Genomic DNA, 23318 nt, shown 5'->3' with positions numbered 1-23318 from the left:
TGTCTAGAAAGAGAAAAATCATGGGATGGGTTTTTTTTTTCTAAATTGAAAAAGGATAAGATTTTTCTATAAGCTTTTCTTTTAATTAAATACATTGGATTACAATGAATTTCAAGGAATTACATCTCTCATAGTATGATTCTTATCAGGTTGAGTAATCCACAGCAGAATGGATCCGGTTTCTGTTACATTAAATCATTTCTTTGTATTTAATTTTTTTAGGGGTACCTACTCATTTTTGGCAAATCCACTCTATACTTTTTTATCATTTAGCAAATTTATCAGAGGCTCTCTTTTGAATATTCCCAATTTCTCAGTTCTCGTCCAAATAATTTCTTATTTGCTCTTTCCATCTTCATGTAAGTGCACACATATTTCCTTTTATAGTCATTCATCAGAACTCTACAAACCAATTTGCTGCATAACTTTATTCCCCAATGCCCTTCCTTACAATCACTCTGTAGTCTTCTCAAAACAGTTCCAAGACCTAAAAACAAGCAGGTGTTAAAAGAAAATGCAAAATCAAAAACTGATCATGAAAGTCAACAGCATTTCTTATTAAAATAAGGCAGGTACGAGGGTAGCCAGAGATCTTATCGCCGGTTGGGAGACCGGGGCCGTGGTCGTTGGGTACGGCCGGTCATATGTCCCAACCCCCGCAATCTAGGTGGTCAGGCCCTACAGAGCCAGGGCCTGAGACTGATGCTATGCAATGCCAGGTCCGTTGTCAACAAAGCCCCCCTCATTAACGACTTGGTGTCGGAGGGGGAGCCGGACCTGGCAGGAATCACGGAGACCTGGCTGGGCCACGAGGGAGGTCTCCCTCTCGTGGAAATGTGCCCGCCAGGTTACCGCGCATTTCATCAGTCACGGGCACTAGGCTGGGGTGGTGGGGTAGCAGTCATTGTGAGGGAAGGTCTCGAGCCGAGAGAGACCACTGTGCCACAGATAACCAGTTGTGAGTCCCTATGCGTGAAATGTGGCCCAGGGAGACAGCTGGGCTTGCTGATTGTACACCTGGCTCCTCGCTATGCATCAGCAGCCCTGCCCGAGCTCCTTGAGGTGATCGCCGAGATGGCAGTTGAGACCCCCAGGCTGTTGGTCATGGGGGACTTTAACTTGCCATCGGTAGGGGAGACATCCGAGAAAGCTCGGGAGTTCATGGCTTCCATGACAGCCATGGACCTGACCCAGGTAATTCAGGGCCCCACACATGAGGGAGGTCACACACTGGATCTTATCTTTGTCTCTGGCCAGTGGAGGAGTGATCTGGGAGTAGGGGATTTAGTTATTACACCCCTGTCATGGTCAGACCACTCACTTCTCCGGATCAACTTCCCAGCCGCTACTCCCCATCGCGGGGAGGCGGAACCGGAATGTCCAAGATGGTTCCGCCCCAGACGCCTGATGGAACCTGATAGGTTCCAGACGGAGCTTGGGCCATTTCCTGTAGCCCTGACCCGCACCCGGATGGAGGACCTAGTGGCTGCATGGAATAGTGCGGCCAACGGGGCCTTGGACCAGGTTGCGCCTTTGCGGCCTCTCTTGTGGCAGCGAACCACCCAGGCCCCTTGGTTTACCGAGGAGCTGAGGGTGATGAAGCGCCGCAAGAGACGCCTAGAGAGCAGATGGAGATCATCACGCTCTGAATCTGACCGATCACAGGTGAGAGCCCATTTACGGACTTACCTTGTGGCGTTAAGAGTGGCCAAGCGTCAGTATTGTGCCACCCTTATTGCGTCCGCAGATAACCGCCCTGCCGCCCTGTTTGGGGTAACCCGCTCCCTCCTTCAACAGAGGCCGCGGGAAGCCCCTTTGCAGGGTAGAGCAGAGGAATTTGGGGAGTATCTGCAGGACAAAATCGCTCAGATTCGAAGCTAGTTGGTCTCTACTAGTGGCCTAGAGGGGACGCTGGAGGTGGGTCTTGAGGCTCCACTCTGGGAGGAGTTTGACTCTGTTACTTCCGACGAAATGGACAGGCTGCGTAGGGGACTGCGAGCCACCACATGTTTACTGGACCCGTGTCCCTCCTGGCTTGTACTGGCATCCTGGGAGGTCACACGAGGCTGGCTCCAGGAGTTAGTTAACGCTTCTTTGAGTGAGGGGTTCTTGCCGGCCGTCCTGAAAGAGGCGGTGGTGAGGCTCCTACTCAAGTAGCCTTCCCTGGACCCAGCTGGGTTAGCCAACTACCGTCCCGTCTCCAACCTTTGCTTTCTGGCGAAGGTTGTAGAGAGTGTGGTGGCACAACAGTTTCCACGCCACCTGGAGGAAACTGATTATCTGGACCCACGCCAGTCCGGTTTCCGGCCCGGCCACAGCACGGAGACGACATTGGTCGCGTTGGTGGATGATCTCTGGAGGGCCAAAGATGGGGATTGCTCCTCCATCCTGGTCCTACTAGACCTCTCGGCGGCTTTTGATACCATCGACCATGGTATCCTATTGCATCGACTGGAGGGGCTGGGGGTGAGGGGCACCATTCTGCGGTGGTTCTCCTACCTCTCTGGCCGAGTGCAATTTGTATTGGCAGGGGGGCAGAGGTCGACCTCGAGGCCGCTCATTTGTGGGGTGCCACAGGGGTCGGTCCTCTCGCCTCTCCTGTTCAATGCATATATGAAGCCGCTGGGCGAGATCATTCCTGGGTTCGGGGTAGATTACCATCTGTACGCGGATGACACCCAGCTGTACATCTCTACCCCGAACCACCCCAACGATGCCGTCAAAGTGATGTCCCGGTGTCTGGAAGCCGTACGGATCTGGATGGGAAGTAACAGACTCAAGCTCAACCCATCCAAGACGGAGTGGCTGTGGCTACCGGCACCCCGGTTCAACCAGCTGATTCCATCACTGGCCATTGGGGGCGAACATCTGGCCCCCGTGGATCGGGTACGCAATTTGGGCGTCCTCCTAGATGCCCGGCTGTCAATGGACGACCATGTGACAGCCGTGGCAAGGGGGGCGTTTCACCAGGTTCGCCTGGTGAGCCAATTGCGTCCCCTATTGGACCGGAACGCCCTTCGCACAGTCACCCATGCGCTTGTGACGTCCCGGCTGGACTACTGTAACGCTCTCTACATGGGGCTCCCCTTGAGATGCACCCGAAGACTGCAGTTGGTTCAGAATGCGGCTGCGCGGGCAGTCTCGGGAGTCGCTAGATACTCCCACGTAACACCTCTCCTGCGCGGGCTGCACTGGCTACCTGTAGCTTTTCGGGTACGTTTCAAGGTGCTGATCATCATCTTCAAAGCGCTCCATGGCACAGGGCCTAGTTATTTGCGGGATCGTATCCTGCCCCACACATCCCTTCGGCCGATTCGCTCACACAGAGAGGGACTCCTCAAGGGTGCCGTCCACTAGGCTGTGCCAGCGGGCGACGCCCAGGGGAAGGGCCTTCTCTGTGATGGGCCTGACCCTCTGGAATGACCTTCCCCCTGATATTAGAACAACCACGGACCTCCGCTCCTTCCGTAAGAAGCTCAAAACCCACCTGTTTAATCTAGCCGGCTTGGCCCAATTCCAGCTCTCCCACCCCAGTCTGTATTTTTAAATTTTGGTCTTAGGCTTAGTTTTTAATTTTTATAAATTTGTACAGGGGTTTAAAGTTTAATTCGTTTTTAACTATATTTATGATTATTTGTAAGGTTTTTTAATTTGGTACCTGTACACCGCCCCGAGTCCCTTCGGGGAGAGGGGGCGGTCTAGAAATCAAATAAAATAATAAATAAATAAATAAATAAAATATATATTGGGTGGTTGCAAGCCAAATGCAGCTTCATTTATTTCATCAGCTTCACTTGTGGTTATTCAAGGCATAAATCAAAGTTATAATTATGACTTAAAATGCCTAATGTAATTTGATACCAACAGTGTTTCTGAAGAGGCAGTTCCCTTGCCTCATTCATTAAATTTAACTGATGATGTTCAGATAGTATTATCCTTTATTTGTGTATTCTATGTTTTCTTTTTTCCTCAACCGAAAAATATAGTAGAAAGGAATAAAAATAAGAAATGTAGGTTTGAAAAAAATGAAGAGGTGCAGCAAGCATCATTACTATGGGATGTTAGAAAAAATGTGGCAATCTGAAGGAAGAAATAGAGAAATTAGGAAAGAACAAGCAAGCTGACGAAATTAGTATTACTGTAAAGAAAACAGATAAAGTAACATTGGAAGTTGGGAAGGTGAAACAGAAAATTAATAGAAATATACTGTAGTTTTTATGGTGGAGTAAGATAAGCTATGCAGGTGGACAGAGAAATAGTTTTGATGGAAAGGATGATACACAAAAGGGTATAGAAAAATATATCAATTTTTAGTATGTTATCTATTTCAGGTAATGATACCCAAAATGATTTTCTTGTTGAATAAACAAATAAACAAGCAGCTTACTTTTCGGTATGATATTGCCAAAGGATATGTTCAAGGTGAAGAAGATATAAAATGTTTAATTGGACAGATAGCTGGTCACGAGAAAGTTTATTTTGTGAGTAAAATAGCCATATATTTAAAGAGAAGTATTTGTCATATTCTTTATTTACATTCTATAAATGATTATTTTGAAAATATATTCAGATCACAAAAATACTTCATAAATTCACAAAAATTTATATATATATATATATATATATATATATATATATATATATATATATATATATATATATATATATATATATATATATATATATATATTTGTTTTCGTAGATTTTCACGGGTGTAGGTATGCTGGTTTTGTTGTATTCGGGTCTTTTTCCGTGTAAGGTTGAGATTGTCTTTGCAACGTTTCGGCAGGATCTCACCTGCCATCTTCAAGCGTGGGCTTAAAATGGGAACGGAGCTGCCATCTTTCTGTAAGTCTTGGTGGGAGGGGATGGGGTGCTGGCTTTGTTTCAGTAAGTGGAATGATTGGTTGTGGTTGTAGCATGATTGGTAGATTGGTGCTGATTGGTGCAGGCTGTGTGTGCATTGTTGTTTTGTATTGTAACGGCTTGGGTGGTGGGTGGTGTTCGTTTGTTGGCTAGGGCTGGTTTCCAGATGTTTGGTAGGCGGGAGGTATCATCACGTTTGTTCATGCTGTGGGGGTGTTTCTCTATTTCGATGGCTTCCATGATTATTCTCTTATGGAGGTGTTCTGTTTTGGAGATTAACCTGGCTCCTTCAAAGTTGATTTCATGTCCTGTAGCTTTAAGGTGCTGGAAAAGGGAAGAAGTTTTTTCTTTTTTTCTTACTGCGTTCTTGTGTTCTGTGATGCGTGCATTTATCCTCCTGTTTGTTTGTCCTATGTATATTGCTGGACAGATTTTGCATGGTATTTTGTAGACTCCTTGGTTTTCTAGCTGGATTTTGTCTTTGATGACCAAGAATATGGAACTGAACCTTTAAAAAGCAGTTTGGTTTTATTTCTGTTACTAATAGAGTCTACAGACTGATTCTGTTTTCCATCAGAGAGGTACTGTCTGGAATTCCTGTTTAGGGGCAAGAAAATGCTTATCTTCCAATTATATTCATTTCTTTAAAATGACAAGTATTCCTATTGTGGAAACTAAGAACAAATACATGAATAGTTAGAAGAATGAAATTATGCCTTAGAAATATTATCTTATGATTATGAATTTCCTCACTGTTTCTTCTGATAGTCTTGATCATGATTCCCAAAAGTGTTTGTGTTGTATGTGTGTGTATGTGTTGTTCTAGCAGAAATTTTTATGTGTGCTGTAGGAAAAATCTGTTTTAAAGTTAATTTGCAGTAATAATAGATATAGATCATTGTAGACCATTTATTGAAATACTTTATTTAAATTTATTAAATATTTAAATTGCAGTGATGGCGAACCTTTTAGGAACAGTGTTCAAACCGGAAGGTGCGCGTGCGCATGCAGAATACAGGAAACCCGATGACCAGCTGGCCGGCGTGCATACATGCCTTGGAAACCTGATGACCAACTGGCTGATCTGGGGCATGGCGCTAGTGCCCACTTAGAGGGCTCTACGTGCCATCTCTTGCACATGTGCCATAGGTTCGCCATCAAGGGTCTCTTGCATTCTTTATCTTAAAAATAATTTTAGTCATTAACAATGTAAAAGACACCATACATGGAAAGCATAATGGGGAGTGACAAAAACAGAAGGAGGGGTGGAAAACGAGCTACGTCATTGTGCTCTGTAGCCTTTTGGGAAGAGTGCTATGATTGAAAATGGTCTTGCTTGGTCCTTTATAATTTCATTACTATAAAATACATATTCCTTTTTAACAGGCAATTAGCAAAATTTTGGAAAACAACAAACAAGAAGCCATGAAAGAGTTAGGTATGAATTTAAAGAGATTATCATTATGACTTATTGCTTTCATTATTATGAATGAAATTTTAATTTCCATAGTGTTGATTCTTACAAAGCTGAAATAGCATTTTTTATACACATGAAAGAGCTACTCAAAGCAAGGACAATCAGAAAGACAGTAGTAATGGTTTCCTGTGCATTTACTCTGGCTTCAATAATTTTATATCCTGCTCAGCCCCATATGAAACTGCACAGGATGACTACAGGTAGTCATCAATTTATAAATACAGTTGAGCCCAAACTTTCTCTTGTTAAGAAAGACAGTTGTCAAGTGCGGTAAGTTTTGCCCCATTTTATGACTTTTCTTGCCAAAGTTACCGTATTTTTCGGAGTATAAGACGCACCTTTTCTCTCGAAAAAGGCTGAAAATCTGGGTGCGTCTTAAACACTGAATACAGCATTTGTTGCCTCCTAAAACCCTGCCCCTTCACCAAAATGGCCATGCATAGCTTGTAGGAGATTTTCAGAGAGCTCCTGGGGGCTGGGGAGGGGAGAAATGAGCAAAAAATGAGCCGTTTTTTGCTCAATTTTGCTCTCCCCCAGCCCCCAGGAGCATTCTATAAGCTTCCTAATGTCCTTTTTTTGACAAGAACCGGGCCTGTTTTCAAGAAAAATTGGCCATTTTTTGCTCATTTTTGCCCCCCCCCCAGGAACACTCTACAAGCCTCCTAAGGGCTAGTCATGCTCTTTTTTTGAAAAAAATGGGCCCGTTTTCGTGAAAAACCGGTCGTATTTGGGAGAAGCAAAAACTTTTTTAAAAAAAATTGCCTCTTCAAAACCTTGGTGCGTCTTATACTCCGAAAAATACGCTATTCAGTGAAACACTGCACTTGTTAAGTTACAATACAGTTGTTAAGGCTTTCCCATTGACTGCGTGTCAGAAGATTGCAAAAGGTGATCACTTTGACCCAGGACACTGAAACTGTGATAAATATGAGCCAGTTATCAAGAGTCCGAATTTTGATTGCAAACCATGGGGATGCTGCAACAGTTGTGTGCGAAATACAACCTGTCTTAAGTCACATTTTTCATTGCCATTGTTAACAGAATAGTCACTAAATGAATAGTTGTAAGTTGAGGACTACCTGCATAGAAACATTGCTTATTTTGACTGCAATGTTTCAAGTTGTTATCTTGCTGTCACATAACTTAGCTTTCCTGCTTAGGTATTGTTTAGTTGTAACAGTACTGAATGACGGGTAATTACAAACAGTCTTTGAAATTCTGCAATACCCCTGGGGTAATGTGAACTCAATTTGGATGCTTGGGAACAAGTTCACATTTACAATGATTGCAGTGTCCCACAGTCATGTGATTGTCACTTGTGACCTACCCTGCTGACTTCCCACAATCAAAGTCAATAGGGAAGCCAGCAGGGAAGGTGGCAAGTCACTCTGTAATTGTTCTCCCCACCTCCATGTACCCTGTGTCCTTCTTTCTTGGGACCTCCCTATGGTTGCATGCATGTGCCTGCAGCACCCCTCTTCCAACTTGTTTGTGACCTGTTCTGAGCATACCATGGGCTCCCTCATACCCCTGCAGACCACATATTCCTTTCCTTGATGCTTTCTGCTTAATGACCTCTGTGTCTTGGAATTAAAATAGCAAGCAGGAGTACCTGGATTGCCATTATTAATGGAATGTTCATTTGCATTTTTAGTAGCTCCTAAATGAAAGAGAAAAAAGGAATGGAAAGAAAGTTTATCTGCATGACTGAAGCAGTCATCAGTATCTTAAATACCATAGTCTTTATTGGCACACTGGATGAGTGCATAAATCACCATTTATTTCAGGATGCATAAATATCTATTTCAGATAATTCCCTCAACTGATACATTGTAGCAGAGCCTGAAATACATTCAATTAAATATCCCTGATTAATATTTACAGTTAATTCTTATTAACATTCTACATAATTGAAATACTATTTTGGATGGCAAATACTTCTTAACTATTAAAGTCACAATAAAATTGCTATATTATTTAATCATATCAGCAATATTAAAAAGGGGGGAGCTAAATAAGAAACAAAATATACTGAAATAGTGTAGGTTAAAGAAGCCTTATGTAAAAAAATATATATGGACACATTATACTTTGTCTTTTTAATTTTTTTTGTATTTTTCACCTATTTTTTTTACACATTTGTGGTTTGTTTTGATAATGCACATTTTTTGGGTTTGGTTTTGGTTTTTCATTTTTTTAAAAAACAATACAAAGTTTTATTTAAAAACACTCAGGGGCTAAATTGTGCCTGATGTTTAGAGTGGGCATTGCTACCTTAAATTTCATTTTCTACCAGTTTTTAATTGTAATTTTTTTTGTTGCTTTCTCTAAGCAGAGACCCTTTTTTTACTTCCACTATGACTTTTCTTGCCATAGTTATTAAGAGAATCACAGCAGTTGTTAAGTTAGTACCAGTAACACAATTGTTAAGTGAATCTGGCTTCTCCTTTGACTTTGCTGGTCAGAAGGTCACAAAAAGGGAATCACATGATCCTGGGACACTTCAACCATCATAAATACAAACCAGTTGCCAAGCATCTGAATTTTGATCACATGACTATGGGGATGTTGCAATGGTCATAAGTGTGTAAATGGTCATAACTCACTTTTTTTCAGTTCCCTTGTAATTTCGAATAATCATTAAATGAACTATTGTAAGTCTAGGATTACCTGTATAAAGAAGCATTTCAACTTTCCTGTATATACCATATTTTTTGGAGTACAAGACACACTTCCCCTCCCCCCCAAAAGTGGGTGAAAATTTTGATGTGTCTTATAGACCAAATACGGAAGACCGAAGCCTATTTTTGGCTTCCTGAACCCTCCATGCATCACGTTTTTGCCCTCCCCGGCCCCCAGAAGCACTCTGCAGGCCAAAAACAGATGCATGTTTGGTGAAAACAGGCCCATTTTTGGCAAAAACAGGATGTGCGGAGCACTACAGACATCTTCCGGGGAGGGCGAAAACATGATATGCAGAGGCCCAAAACTATTTTTTTTCCCTCCTGTAAATCTGAGTGCGTCTTATAGTTCGAAAAAAAAAACAGTATTTGCAAAGCAATATAAAATAGATCAGTGGTGAAATTTAATTTTTTTACTACTGTTTCTGTGCGCGTGGCTTGGTGGGCATGGCTTGGTGGGCATGGCAGGGGAAGGATACTGCAAAATCCCCATTCCCTCCCCACTCTGTGGCCAGCCAGAGGTAGTATTTGCCAGTTCTCTGAACTACTCAAAATTTCCACTATCGTTTCTCTAGATAGAACCTGTCAGAACCTGCTGAATTTCACCCCTGAAATAGATGTATTTTTATCTGTCGATACCACTTTTGGCAGCTGTAGTATCTAGATACTTCATAAATATTCTTGGATTTAATCTTGCAGACACCTAATGATAATGAAATGTTCAGCCCAGGAAAAAAGTGGATTTTTTATTGAATATTTACTTTTTTCTAAAGGAGAACATCTTCCTAAGACTTTTGTTTCATACAAGAGAAATTGACAGTGATCCGAGTAAATTATTTGATTACTTCTAATTAGTTACATTTCTCTTTTAAGGCTGAAACTACTTTTATAAAAAAAATTAGTACTTGTTTATGTAACACTTTCTGAGGAGCAGAGAGAGTTCACTTTGTTTTTCCGGTCTAGTCTGAGAGGGCTATAAGTTTGATGTCAATGGGGAAATGGTATCTCAGAAATTATTAAATGGTTTCTTGGACACAGAATTTTTTTTTTATTCAATGTCTTAGGAACAAACGGCCCTGGAGTTGCTTGTTATTATAAAAGTAATTTTTATTGCTTTTATAATAAGAAAAAACAAAAGGAACAAAACACAAAAATGAAATACTTGTATTTCATTTACAGTCATATTAAACTTAATAGGACTAAAAAAAACTGTTGATTTTTCTTTCTTTTCCTTTTAGTTGGTTTTTATTTTTTAATCCAATGAGGACCTCCTGCAAAGAATTTTCAGTTTTGGAAAAATGATATTTTGTATTTTTGTCCTTTGTCTTTCAGTAGAATTTAATGAGTTTTGCTGTATTAACATATCTGTAATCTTGCACATCATGAGAATGCAATTCTGCACTTATTCAGAACCTTATTCAGAATGCTGTAGAACAGATTTTTTTATAGGCATGATTTCTCAGATCCACTTGTGCATAGCTCCATAGTTGCAGTTGCTACTAGTCTTAGGGAGGGGGCATTTACTCCTAAGCAGTTTTCTTTCACTTTGCATGGCATTTTTCATTTCTTGTATGAAAAAATATTTTTGTTTACTTTAGGATTAATGCAGCGTGACTATCCAGATATTGTCATTGCTGTGAAAACCAGACAAGCAGTTCAAACGGTGCTAAATACAGCTTTTGAAACTCTTAAATTTATGATATCAGGAGGAATTGTGGATAAAAATGAAGGAAATGAATTACATAAGGTAATTCAAACAAAATTATATATGAAACATGAGATATTTCTGTTAATATAGAAAGTTCAAATTATATTTACAAATTTTGGGTATTGGGATTTCCAATGTTAAAAATAGAAAGTTGGAGATATTTTCATTAACCTCATATGGATAAATTTTCATTGAAAGAATTTTGAGAACATTAAATAATTGCATATTTACTTTTCGCACAGATTTCTTCCAAAATTTTGCAGGCAAATATAATTTGTTCTTACTGTTAACTGGAATCTGAGCTCAGTACTGAGCTTCTTTGTGACCTAAAAATTTCTCCACCTTTCTTTTATATGGTACCTAATTATAGCCTGTAAACACTGCTTCTGTTTCCTATTTTAATATTTGTATAAAAGATTTTAATTGTGTACTCTCAAGAGATTTGTTATCGTATAATGAACATTATATAATGGTACCCCATCATCAAATTTTGTTGTATGAAGAAGAAACTGAGAGTCAATTAAACCTCCCAGTTGTTCCAGCCATGATAGATTGTAAATAGCTTAGATAATGGATCTGAAAACGCTTCAGTGAGATAAACTCTAGAAATCTTAAGCATTGTATTGGGATCATTAAGATTTCTAGGTACAGTATGGTGAATTAGACTTAGTAGGCATTTTCTCTCTCTATTATGTGTTTCTTTTTTCTCCATTTTATTTTTTATTAAATATATAAAGTAACATAATAAAAACAAATGCAAATTAAACTCAGAAAAAAGAGAGAAAGAGAAAGAATAAAAGTGCCAAAAAAGAAAAAATAATAATAATGGAAAACAGAGAAAAGAAAAGAACTGGATTAAAAGAAAAAAATATGTAAAGAAGTGATTAACAGTCTTCATTAGAACAAGTAAAAACATATCTAATAACTCATCCTCCCCTAAACAGTTACAAGCAAATTTCTTCTTAACTCATCCTTTTTGTATGCCGGGGGTGTCAAACCCGCGTCGTCACAGTGGTGTCATGTGACATATTGGGATTTCACCCCCCCTTCGCTAAACTGGGTGGGGGTGGAGCCACCACATGACGCATCTGACCCGCGGGCCGCAAGTTTGACACCCCTGCTGTATGCAAACTATAAATCATCAACTTTTGGATCCTGATGTCAGCAAAAAGTTTGTACAGAATTACTAAAGCTTTATAAAACATGTCTTATTTTACCCTTGATCAAAGAAATCATTTTTATATTCATTTTATTTCTAACAATCTTAATCTTTAATTCATTAGATGTTATCTTTTTCCTATCACAAAGGCTTTTTTGAAGATTTAATAGACCCCTTTTGTGAGTCCAATGTAAAATGATTGTCAGGTCATTGTCTTGATTTTCAGTATTTAGCCAATTTCTTTTTTGTATCAAAAAAAGGTGTTAACATGATTGTTCTTTTGGCTCTTCTCTATTTTTTAATCCATTTTCCTGTCATTAGTATCTCTATTTGGAATGCCTTGTCTGCTTTGTAGTCCACATCTTTAAATACTATTTGATATCTACGTAAAACTGGTAGAAAAAATTCATTGGTTTTAGGTGATATATCATCATACTGAAGTTGCCCAATTATACATCTCACTTGAATCTACTTTTAGATCTATCTCTTTTTGTTAAACCTATCTATGGACTGGCAGTCTTTGGTGCATAATGGGTTTTGGCCTACTGTCTTAGATTGTATTGACCTAGAGCAACACTTTCTAGTTAGCTTAATTTTTTGGGGTGGATTGTACATACAGTTTGCTTCTGCTGTCAATTAGCAGATAAGCCTTTTTCCAGTCAAAAGAACTGGCTTCAGTTATGGCTTCCTCCACATAATGGATTTCTAATCCTTTACTGTATCAGTTATTGGAATTGAGGGTATAGGAGGAACTAAACCCAAAGTTATCTAACAGCGGAGGTATATTTCTATTCAAAACTTTGCAGTTTTGGAAAGATTCACATTCAAGAAATACACTTGATCATCATAAATATATAGTCTCAGATAATGACAGTTAAAGGTAAATGTGTCTCACCTTAGTTCTCACTAATATTCTTGGAGAGTAGTATAAAATATATTCTATATAAAAATCAGCAGCTTCGGATTTTTTTAAAATTATAATATAATTAGCACATTGTAAAAAAGATCTCTGCATTAATCAGTATACTATGTGATTTAGAGCCTTTTTATCTACGTACTTAGAATGGTATTATTCAAGATGTCTTAGATCTAAGAATGTAGAAATCATTTCATAGTGGTTGTTAATGATATGAATTTAAGGAACCAATAGGTAATATATATTATAACAATAGTCTTCTTTTTAGGTGATTCTATTAAGAAAACAACATATTGGAAGACTTCCCCCTACAATTGCCCCACCTACTGCACATGACCTTCTATGCAATATTGTGTGGCTTCAGGGTAATAAAAAACAGATAGAATACATTCAGGTAATGATGCTTTGGATGCTTCACATAGGTAATATCTGGCCCAATGCATATCAGTAGTCACATATTAGATCTAATCTTCATCTCCAAGCAGTAGAGGATGCCAAAATGGAAGAAATGACTATTAATCCTTTGCATGGTTAGATTCTCCCTTGTTCACTTGAGGTTTGTGTGTTTGTTACTTCCTGCTTAGATTACTACAGTGCACCCTATATGGGGCTGCTTTTGAAAACTACTTGGAAGGTGTGGTTAGTCCAAAATCCAGCAGCCTGCTTGTGAAAGCCACTTTCTCCAGAGCACACAACTTCAATGCTTTGGGCTTCCTATCTAATCTTTAAAACCTTATGAAACTTGACCCTTAAGGGCCATCTATATAAATTAGCTCCTACCTACCCAGCATACATGCCTCTGGTTTGCTGAGGGTTTGTTTCCTCTGTAACATCTAGGACAGGGGTGTCAAATTGATGGCCCATGGGCTGGATGCATCACGTGCAGGCCACACCCACTCCAGCTCCATGAAGGGAAAAATGTCATAATACGTCATGTGACAGCAACATGACGCTGCGAGATTGACACCTGTGATCTAGGGGAAACCAGCATCATCCTATTCTTAGCATTGACACCAACCCTATGGAATGGCATTCTATCAGATATTTGGATGATTACATTGTTCTTGATCTATGAAAATACCTTAAAAACTCAGCTGCTCACTTACTTAACTGTAATCAGAATGTTACAATAATTTTAATGACAGTAATTAAAGAGATATATTGGTGGTTTTAGTTGTATTATTCTTTTTTATTACTATTACAATTATTTGGGGTTTTTTTGCACTTCCATAATGATGTGGAATGAGCTGGTATAGAAATAAAGGAAATCACACTTTCAAGTGTCTGAAAAAAGAAGAAACTCTTTAAAAACCCATGCACAGCCCCACACATATACAATAAATCATATAGACAACTTGATATTCTTCAGATACAATTCCCACATCACTTAACATTAGCTATGCTAATGCTGACTCAGCCTTCCATCCTTCTGAGGTTGGTAAAATGAGTAACCAAATGGTTGGGGGCAATATGCTGCCTCTGTAAACCACTTAGAGTGGGCTGTACAGCACTGTGAAGCAGTATATAAGTCTAAGTGCTATTGCTATGCTGGCTAAAATGCAGGAGGTAAAACCGTAGAAATCCCAAATTAGCATCTTCCCAATGAAGATCCTATGTGTGTCATTCTCTAGACACTGAATATATTATTTTAATAGATTTTTGACTCTCCGATCATACAATTATAAATCCTTAATTTTATTACATGGGTTCTTCATTGGTGAAGTAATGCCAGAATACATAAGAAGAGCTTTCTATTTGATATGCAAATAGATCCTCAGGATTGTAATATATATTGGTATTAATGAGTTATGGGCATTTCCACAGCTGATCTCTATTAACTGCTTTTTGGGTCTTGTCATATCTATCTACTCATGATGAGTTGATAATGGCAGGTTTAGGAGAAGAGCTTTAGACAACCAATTTATCTAAAACAATATTGCTGGGAATGATCAATGAATTGTTTTCATGCCTTCTGAATTCAGGTTTCTCATTACAGCAGGTGGACTTTCATAAGAGGAATATTATGTGTCCCTCTATGAATCCTTGGATAAGGAGAACTTGATATCTTTTAGGGCCAGAACTTGCAAGAGTCAGTGGTGACTAAGCCAACTGTGGGAGTAAAGCTGAGGATAAACAGTATACTTTAAAAGAACACAACTAAAGTTGATGAACTGCTGATCCTTCTAATCCTTCAAGGAATAGCAAGAGGCAACTGAGGCTGCTTGGGCAAAGATGCAGTCTTTGGGAAGCAGAACTGGAGGACAACTGGGGAAGAGCTATAATCGGCAGATTGTCTGCCTTTGTTTTTGGTTTCAACTAATTCTTTTCTGAGGGTCCCATGTCACAAACCAAGTCTGAGGGCTGACAGGATGACTTATGACCATCTCTTCTTCACTATTCCTTTGGATTAGACTAAAATCAATGCTTTGAACTTTAGACTACATTATCTAAGCAGCTGTTTATCTCAGACACACTGCTTCTCTTGACTTTCCCTCCTTGGTAGATCTGCCATCTAAATTTGTTAGAGTTCATTACCACAACAGTAACTTAAATGGCAAACCACTCCCAATCAATTCTGGCAGTATAATGAGGAATTTCAACAACCGAAACAGATACTTCCCTTACAGTTGACTCAGCTCAGAACTGTGCTATCTTCCTAGCTCAGAATTAGTCACATGCAACTAAAATAGATTTCCTTCTGATCAAGCAAACTAGGACAGGTAGTCATCATTTAGTGGCTGTCTTGGACAGTGACCATTTGAAGTTATGATCATAATGAGAAATGATAATAATGAAAAATAATTTTGCAACCAAAATCTGCATTCATATTTTTTGCAGTCCCTTTCTCTCAAGTCATGTGTTTGCCATTATAGTTAGTTACCTGTTGTCCTGTGCCTGACCTATTTTTCTCTCTTCACCTCTCACAGTGGCAAGATTGTCTACACAAATTATCTTTTCCTGAGCTGCTTTTCTCCCCAGCCTAGTACTCCCCTGAAAAACGCTAATTGCAAGTTAATAAGCTCAGCTCTATGATCTTAATTAGTGAATTAGAACCTTCTGCTGGGGTGTAGCTGCAATCTGAAGTTGATAAGACTAGCGAGTTTCACAGTAAAGGCTTTTTTGCCTTCCCTTTTTGCTAACAACTTGCTGCATAGTATACTAGGCAGATGGTGCCAGTGCATTCCCCTGCTTGCTCTTAAACAGATTCTTGTTTAGTGACTATCTAGTTTAGTGAGTGTTAGCAGTTATGATAGATAAAGAAGTAACTTTGCAACCAGTCCTTGCACTTGCAACTTCACAGATCTGTAAAGCAAAAGAAAGCTGAATTAAGATTGCAAGCATAGTCATGGGTTTGCATAGTGATTGCTTTGCTTAATGACCAATAGCATTAAGGCTTATATACTGCCCCATAAAACTTTACAATACTCTCTGGACAGTTTATAATGTTGAAGCATTATTTGCATATCAATCACCCCCAACAATCTAGGTCTTCATTTTACAGACCTTGAAAGGATGGAAGTCTGAGTGAACTTTGAGCCCTATCAGGATCAAACTCTAGGCAATGTTTGCCTGCAATATTGCACTTTAACCACTGTGCCACCAGGACCAAGTTGCTGGCCCCAGTTGTGACCATTAAACAAGGAATATCTATAATCCCTTATCCAATGAATGTAAATACAAACGCTAATTATCTCAGCTTCAGGATGAGGCTTGCCAAATTAGGAAAAAAAGCAGTCCAGCACAGTACTTGTTACAATCCAATTGCCTCATCAAAAGACAGTAGGTACTGCATGAAGAATAAAATTGCTTTTGAAATTGCTAATTATTACAGGAGCTTCGTGCTAATTTTTTCCAGGAAGAAGGAATTTCCAATTTACTCCAGTCCTAAATCTAAAGGAATAGAGACTGCAGGGTTTTCCCATCCTAAAATAGGCCTTTATTTTCAAGCCAATGCTATTATTATGAAAATTCTGGAAAAGTATTTGTGATAGTCCTCCAACCTACACCCCCCCCCCATATACTAATGACTGAAATACCACTTCAGAAAAATATAACATATTTGAGTTAAACAAATGTGGACAAGGGAAGCTGGCAATTAAATAAACCTTCAAGTCCTGCCATCATTGTTCAAAGAGGTTGTTTCCAGATTCAGGTGTGTACCTAAGTCATTCACAGACAGCATGGAAATTAATCAGGAAACAAGACACTAACTCTCTATTTCCCGTATTCATGTTTATCACCACCTATATTCCTTCTTTTAACAAATAGGCAGATCACCTTTCCTGAATGCCTTAAAATACAAAGGACTGGAAGAAGGCCCTTTGGCATTTCATACATCATTTGGGAAAAGTTGCAGTTCTAGTGACAGATAGGATTTATGGTCTACAGCAGGGGTGTCAAACTCGTGTCGTCACAGCGTTGTCACATGACATATCACCACTTTTTCTCCTTCACTAAACCAGGCATGGGCTTGGCCAGCACTTGATGCATCCAGCCGAAGTCTACAATATTCAGATCTATATGTCAAACCCATTGCAGGGAACCCATCATCTTCTAATGTAGAGATTGGTCCTATGACTCATACATTTGAGTTTTTACACCACCAAGATCAGATATATATTCTAGTTCCATCAAGAAAGAGCTTTCTTCATCTCTGTTATGACAGCCTATAGCATATTTTGGACACTACAAGATTTTATTTTTCATAAGGTCTGGACTGTAGCCTTCTAAGAGTACTGTGTTACTCTGTTAGTTCTCAATAGGACTATTGAGTCCTATTTAGAGTGTTTTTTTGCCCCTTGAGAATTTGGTTATAGTAATTTGGGTGCATGCCTTGGCATCAACAATTTTCTTTTGTTTGCTTGCTTTTTGTTTGTTTTCTTTTGCCTTAGGTTATGCAAGCTGGTCAAGTGGTTTTCACCTTCAAATCCCAGGCCACTCTTGCATTCATCTGATATTCCATCATTTGATGTTTGGGACCAAAGTTTGAAGCTCATCTTTTGCCCAACAAAAATCCCCAGTATTTTGTACTCCAATTTATTGTGGATATCTTCTGGATGGGAAATTTAAGAAGTTACATAATTTAAATATGTAAGGATGGTAGAGGACAGGAAAGCCTGGATGAACATTGTCCATGGGGTCACAATGAGTTGGACACGACTTTGCAACTAACAACAACAATTTAAATATATTAATATATTTTACTGATGCAAATTTTATTTATATTGATTTTGTCTTCTAGTTTTAAAATTCTTTTGTATGTATTTGTCAGTTGCTACTCTCTTAAAACATTCAAAGCGCTAAAAAATACTTTTCTTACTGGATGTCTTCTACAATACTATTTATTTTCTATTTTCAGAAAAAAGCAGACATTCTTTATTATGATTATGGAGATAACATATGTGAAGAAGGTGATATGCCACATGGAATTCATTTAATTGTATCAGGGATGATTAAAGTAAGATATAGGTTTAAATAAATACCCAGCAATATAACTGGGAATGAGGAAATTAATATTACTTAGAATGCTAGTAATATTGTATACAATTTGTAACTTTGAATTGCTACTAGTTTGTACCTAACTTGAAAACTGTCTGTTTCATTACGGTTCAAAGTTTTAGACTTCTTTGTTCTTTATTATTGTTTGCTATAATTAATGATATATGTATTGCATATAAAAAGGGGGCTGAGTTTTGTTCATGCATTGTAATCACGTTCTTGCTCTTTTTGTCATCTTGATTACTGTATGTATAAAATTATTTTTTGATAAAAGTAGTGATCTACATCTACATTTATCAGAATTAATTCCATGATCTCAAATATAAGATTTAATTGGTATATTTGTTGTCATAATAGAACAAGGGGACAAAATTCTTAATATTTGGCACATAGTGGTAGTAGCTTATAACTTGATTAATCTTGCAACCTTAACAATAAAATAAATTAAAAAATGAAATACAGTACATAGTCTAATTCTAGAATAAGACAGATAGGAGGAAATAGAGTAATAAAAACATATGTGTTAGTATAAGGAGTCAGTAATCAGATAAATCAGTGGTTCCCAAAGTGGGCACTACCGCCCACTGGGGGGCGGTGAGATGGCTTAGGGAGGCGGTAAGAGGCAAGGGGGGCGGCAGGGGGGCGGTAAGAGGCAAGGGGGCGGCAAAGAAGTGCTGGAAATGGCCTCCTCTAGCGAGCTATTCAGAACAAGTTTGCTCACTCACCCCCACCCATCCAGAAGCTGCTCAATCGCTCGCTTCCCCCGCCCATCTGCACTATGCTAGCCCTGCCCACTCACTGATTGGCTGGCTCACCAATCGCCCCGCCCGCCTCTAAGAGCCCTATCTAAACCCAGTTAACTTTTTTTCTGCTTGACTTTCTATAGATAGGGCTCTTAGAGGTGGGCGGGACGATTGGTGAGCCAGCCAATCAGTGAGCGCAGGGCTAGCATAGTGTGGACAGGCGGGGGGAGCGAGTGATCAAAGGGAGGCCATTTCGCCTCCCTTCGCTCCCACTTTGTCTTGATGAGGTCGCTGCAGCTGTGGGCGCGGACGGACGGAGGTAGCCAGAGTGGTGGGGAAGCCCGGGGGGGCGGGCGAGCGAGCGAAAAAGCTGCCTGATCCTCCATTGCTCGCCCGCCCAGGCCGCTCTGGCTACCTCCGTCCGTCCGCGCCCGGAAGTTGCAGCGACCTCATCAAGACAAAGTGGGAGGCGAAGGGGCCTCAGTGCCATGCCTGATCCTCCTTCGCTCGCTCGCTATTTTGCCTGCATGGGGTGCCTCGGCGGAAGCCCTTTGCTGGCGGCCGGACCTCCCCTCCCCGGGGCGACAGCACATCCATGATCACCGTCCCAGTAACGCTGCGGCTGCTCAGCCTGTGAAGAGAGGGAGGGAGTAAGAGTGAAGGGTGAGGGAGAGCAGCAGGGGCTCTCTGCAGGGGCTCTGCATTCCCCCCCCCCCCACCGTAGCCTTCCCAGAGGAGGTGGGGCTGGGGAATGTGGGGCAGGGAGGCGCTGTCTGGGGTGGGACTAGATGACCTCTGGGGGTCCCAACTGGCCCTTCTGACTCTGGAGACCAGAAGCAAGCACACTCCTGCTAAGTGACTTAAAATCAGACATTGGGAAACTGGTATCACTTCATCAAGCCCATCCATCACATTAAGAATTTACTGAACAGTGAAGTAGTTACTAAATTTTACTAAGTTTACTAAGTTACTAGTTACTAAGGTTCTTGATAAATGACTATCAGACTTTGAAAACCTGGCATCACTGGATCATGTTCAACAATTTTGTTGAATTAACTAACTACAAAGATTTTTAAATTGGATTTTGAATAAATGTGCAATTAATTGTTACAGTTTTGAATTTTACTGTTACTATCTTTATTCCTTCATGCAAACCACCCAGTCACATGACTCCCCCAGCCACGCCCATCAAGCCACGCCCACATAACCAGTTGTAAAAAAAAATGAATTCCACCACTGGGTGGGGGGCACTGAGGATCAGTTTGTAGCACCAAGGGGGCGGTGGACTGAAAAAGTTTGGGAACCACTGAGATAAATGGATCTCCCTTACAGAATATGTCAATTTGCTCAATGTATCTGATTCTTAGGACCACTGCCTTAGTTATAAATTTAGTAGTTTCGTGTACGATATATACATTTAAGCCCAGGAAGAAATATGACAATATGTTGTTTAGATCCTGTTCTTTCCCATAGGGATGATAAGTATTTAAGCCTAATGGGAGCATATAATTGTCAGTTGAACAAAATATGAAAAAATATTTTCAGTGGCTGGTGTACTGCATATGCAGGTTCTCTCATAATATGGCAAATTGTGGAAGCACTTCCACAACATACAGTTGGCAACAACTAGCGGAGGAAAATCCACAGGGACTCCTTTATCTTTACCTAGGTTTCATTGGTACATGCTTTGGGGAATAAGTATGCAATTTTAAAAGTGTCTGCTTTATAATTATCTTTCTGCATTTATTGCAGTGTATCTCTCAGATATATATTTGAAAGGTTAATAGTGAAATGAAATAGGTGCAAATTATTGAAGCAGTGATGTCATGCTGGCAAGCTGATCTCTGATTGATCCATATCATGGGTGGACAAGAAAGCGGGTTCTTCATTAGTTCTTTGTCTGATTGGTCCATTTTGAAGAAATTGCAAAGTACCAGTTCCTGATTAACCTGTCTTTGAGCCAGACTGCTGATTGGTTCCTTATGAGGGACCCTTACCAGAAAGAATACCTAGTAGCATCCTGGCTCAAAAACAGTCCAATCAGGAACCATAACTCTTGGAATTGTCCAAAATAATCCAATCAGAAGTCCACCTATACAAGGACCAATGACAAATCAGCTTGCCAGGTTCATATGTAAGAGCCCAATCAGCCTAGCTAGTTCTCTTTACTGATGCGAGATACACCACAAAGCAGCCCACTCTGCTTCTGAAGATGTCAGTCACAGTGGCTGGTGAAACAGCAAAATAAAACTGGACCATTGATATCCAGCCTAAAAGCTCATCACTTCAATGATGCTAGCTGTGAAAACCTATACTAGTACATGCAAATTATTATTTCATTATCTTTCTAAATTTAATTATTACTGTTTCTTTATACCTAGCTTTCTGGCAAAGTTCCTTCTTATGGAGTTTCTAAAGAAATTAAAGATAATCAAAAAGAGGCTGACAAAAATATGCATGCAAGAATTCATAAACCTGCTACCTCTTACTACACAGATTACTTTGTGACTGGAGCTATAATAGGAGAGCTCAATTGCTTAACTAAGCAAGAAATGGAATATGGAGTTTTTTGTGAAACTGCTGTGCAGGTTGGAGAATTCTACCTTATAAAGTGATTTTACATAGTATTAGAATTAAAGTTTTTGACTAATAAGAAATTATATATAATTATATAAAATATGTAAAAGTTTCATAATGGTAGTTCATATTTTAGGTTTTAAAACTGAATTTAAAAAACTTAACATTAAATCATTTAAATCTTAACAAATTTTAAACAAAGCATATTGAATTATCCAATTGCTTTGTATCATATTTCTATTTTCTCCAATGCCCTAAAATCAAAAAGATAAAATTATATCAGTGTGGGACAGTATAGAATGCAGCCAATTATTGTGTCTATTGCACAAAATTAATTCACTTAATATTGGCCAGATAATCTGCTCTTAAAAATACTAAAATGGCACAAAATTTATGGCTGAGGAAATTACCCGAGGTGTTTGTAGTGGCATCATAACTAGATTAGAAAAATAACTGAGTCTCCATTTTCAATGCTTCCTACATAGCTATGGATAAAAGGGCAAACTGGCTGCGATATCTGTCACCCTGTTGTTTGCCGATATTGATCCAACAGATCTGGGAGGCTACATTGGTGTATGTCCCTTAGCATTTCATGTGTGTCCCTTCCGAAGTTGTTTGCTCAGTGGAAGTCGACAGCCATCCCAAACAAAAGTAGTATATACATTTTTGATCAAGGGTATATAATATAGATTCTATGTATAATTATTTCAGATATTGTCTATTTGGGGATTGCTCTCTTTGCTAATCACAAATCGTATTAACATTTTAGGTTACAATGACCAAAGAAGAAAAAATATTTCTAGGGAATTGTTTCTTCAATCTAGAACTGAGGCATTGCCATTGAGTGGTTCCTTCCTAGACATATTTTGTTTCTTGTAAACAATGTAAGCTGAAAGTTAATTCCTTTGTTTTATGGAGTAGTTTGAGAAGCCCACTGCAGGAGAAAGCAGACCTATATATTGCTGCATCTCCCTTCTAAGCCATTTGTCCCTGTCCTAAGCCTATGGTTGAATTGTCAATCACCTTGACCTCCAGTTGCTGTTGCTAAAAACTAGGTCTGCACCCCTTTATGATATTTTCTTGAAAGATATGCAGATCTTCCATTTATCCCTGGGACCTGGATGGACAGCAATAGGAATCTAATCCTTTTGGGAAAATTCCAACTGAGTTTCAGCTGCTATAGCAGTCACACCATAAAAATTGAGGAGGGCACCATTATAGTTTGAGAAATTAATACAGTAGCAGGACCAGTGCCCTGGACGTGGGTGGATGTGAGTTGCTGGTAGTGTACTAACAACCTAATTGCCCAGCAGTTTTTCATCCAGAATTGAATATGTTATTTTACATTTCTGAACTGCCCAGAGTTGCCTCTGTTAAGATGGGTTGCAAATGAATGTAATAAATAAATAAAACAACATTAGTAAAAAAAAATGCTTTGGATTGCATCAAAGTATTTTTTGTTCAATAAATTATGGTCTAAGATCTCCACTGTACTTTTTTACATGTTAATAAAAGTAAAAACTAGATAAGCAAAGCAAACTTAACAATTAAAATTCCTCCCAAAGGAATACAAACTAATGGGTTTCTAATTTCCTCTTTTATACATTTTCTAATATACAATATTTATAGATGTTTAGGCCCCCTTAGAAACTAGACCGTAAGTGATTATATTTGCATGATGTATTCTATGTA

The 23318-nt window shown here is 39.4% G+C and overlaps 1 protein-coding gene across 4 annotated transcripts in view; it reads left to right on the top strand.

Annotated features, from left to right (window-relative positions):
- LOC309385089 (solute carrier family 9 member C1-like) overlaps positions 1–23318 on the top strand; it is a 120928-nt gene that overhangs the window by 78095 nt on the left and 19515 nt on the right. For 2 of the 4 annotated variants that reach the window (XM_081939183.1, XM_081939181.1), the window contains 6 exons: positions 4332–4481; positions 6253–6304; positions 10623–10771; positions 13076–13201; positions 18167–18265; positions 21431–21637. In XM_081939183.1, coding sequence (XP_081795309.1) covers positions 4332–4481; positions 6253–6304; positions 10623–10771; positions 13076–13201; positions 18167–18265; positions 21431–21637 — 783 coding nt within the window. The remainder of the gene's footprint in view (positions 1–4331; positions 4482–6252; positions 6305–10622; positions 10772–13075; positions 13202–18166; positions 18266–21430; positions 21638–23318) is intronic. The other 2 variants (XM_081939184.1, XM_081939182.1) reach the window with 2 other exon arrangements.

This window comes from Natrix helvetica, assembly GCF_964273705.1.
Source record: "Natrix helvetica genome assembly, chromosome: 1".
NCBI lineage: Eukaryota > Metazoa > Chordata > Lepidosauria > Squamata > Natricidae > Natrix > Natrix helvetica.
This window is presented reverse-complemented; position numbering and strand designations above follow the sequence as displayed.